At 68.9% G+C, this 386-nt stretch overlaps 1 protein-coding gene across 1 annotated transcript in view; it reads left to right on the forward strand.

Annotated features, from left to right (window-relative positions):
• The window catches only part of LOC103619000 (death effector domain-containing protein), a gene marked incomplete at its 5' end in the record, with an annotated part of 12,673 nt that overhangs the window by 3,017 nt on the left and 9,270 nt on the right, over positions 1-386 (forward strand). The window contains one exon of the mRNA XM_017739027.1: positions 121-383. Within this exon, the coding sequence (XP_017594516.1) occupies positions 121-383 (263 nt within the window). The remainder of the gene's footprint in view (positions 1-120; positions 384-386) is intronic.

Here is a 386-nt window from a genome sequence, read left to right on the forward strand (position 1 = left end):
CCATCCCCAGTCCCATTCCCGGTGCCATGCCCGGTGCCATTCCTGTTCCCATTCCCGTGCCCTTCCCGGTGCCCGTTCCCATTCCCGGTGCCATTCCCGTGCCCTTCCCGGTGCCCGCAGTGTGCCCGGACCTGGTGGACAAGTACCTGGAGGAGACGTCCATCCGCTACGTCACCCCCCGCGCGCCCGGGGGCGCCGCGCCCGGCCTCGGCCACCCCCACAAATCAGGTACGGGGCCTTTTGGGGTCACCACCCCCTTTTGGGGTCACCACCCCCCTTTTGGGGTCACCTTGGGGTCACCACCCCCTTTTGGGGTCACCCTGGGGTCATCACCCCCCTTGGGGGTCACCACCCCCTTTTGGGGTCACCACCCCCCCTCTGGGGTC

The sequence above is a fragment of the Corvus brachyrhynchos genome, unplaced genomic scaffold, assembly GCF_000691975.1.
Source record: "Corvus brachyrhynchos isolate BGI_N302 unplaced genomic scaffold, ASM69197v1 scaffold417, whole genome shotgun sequence".
Taxonomy (NCBI): domain Eukaryota; kingdom Metazoa; phylum Chordata; class Aves; order Passeriformes; family Corvidae; genus Corvus; species Corvus brachyrhynchos.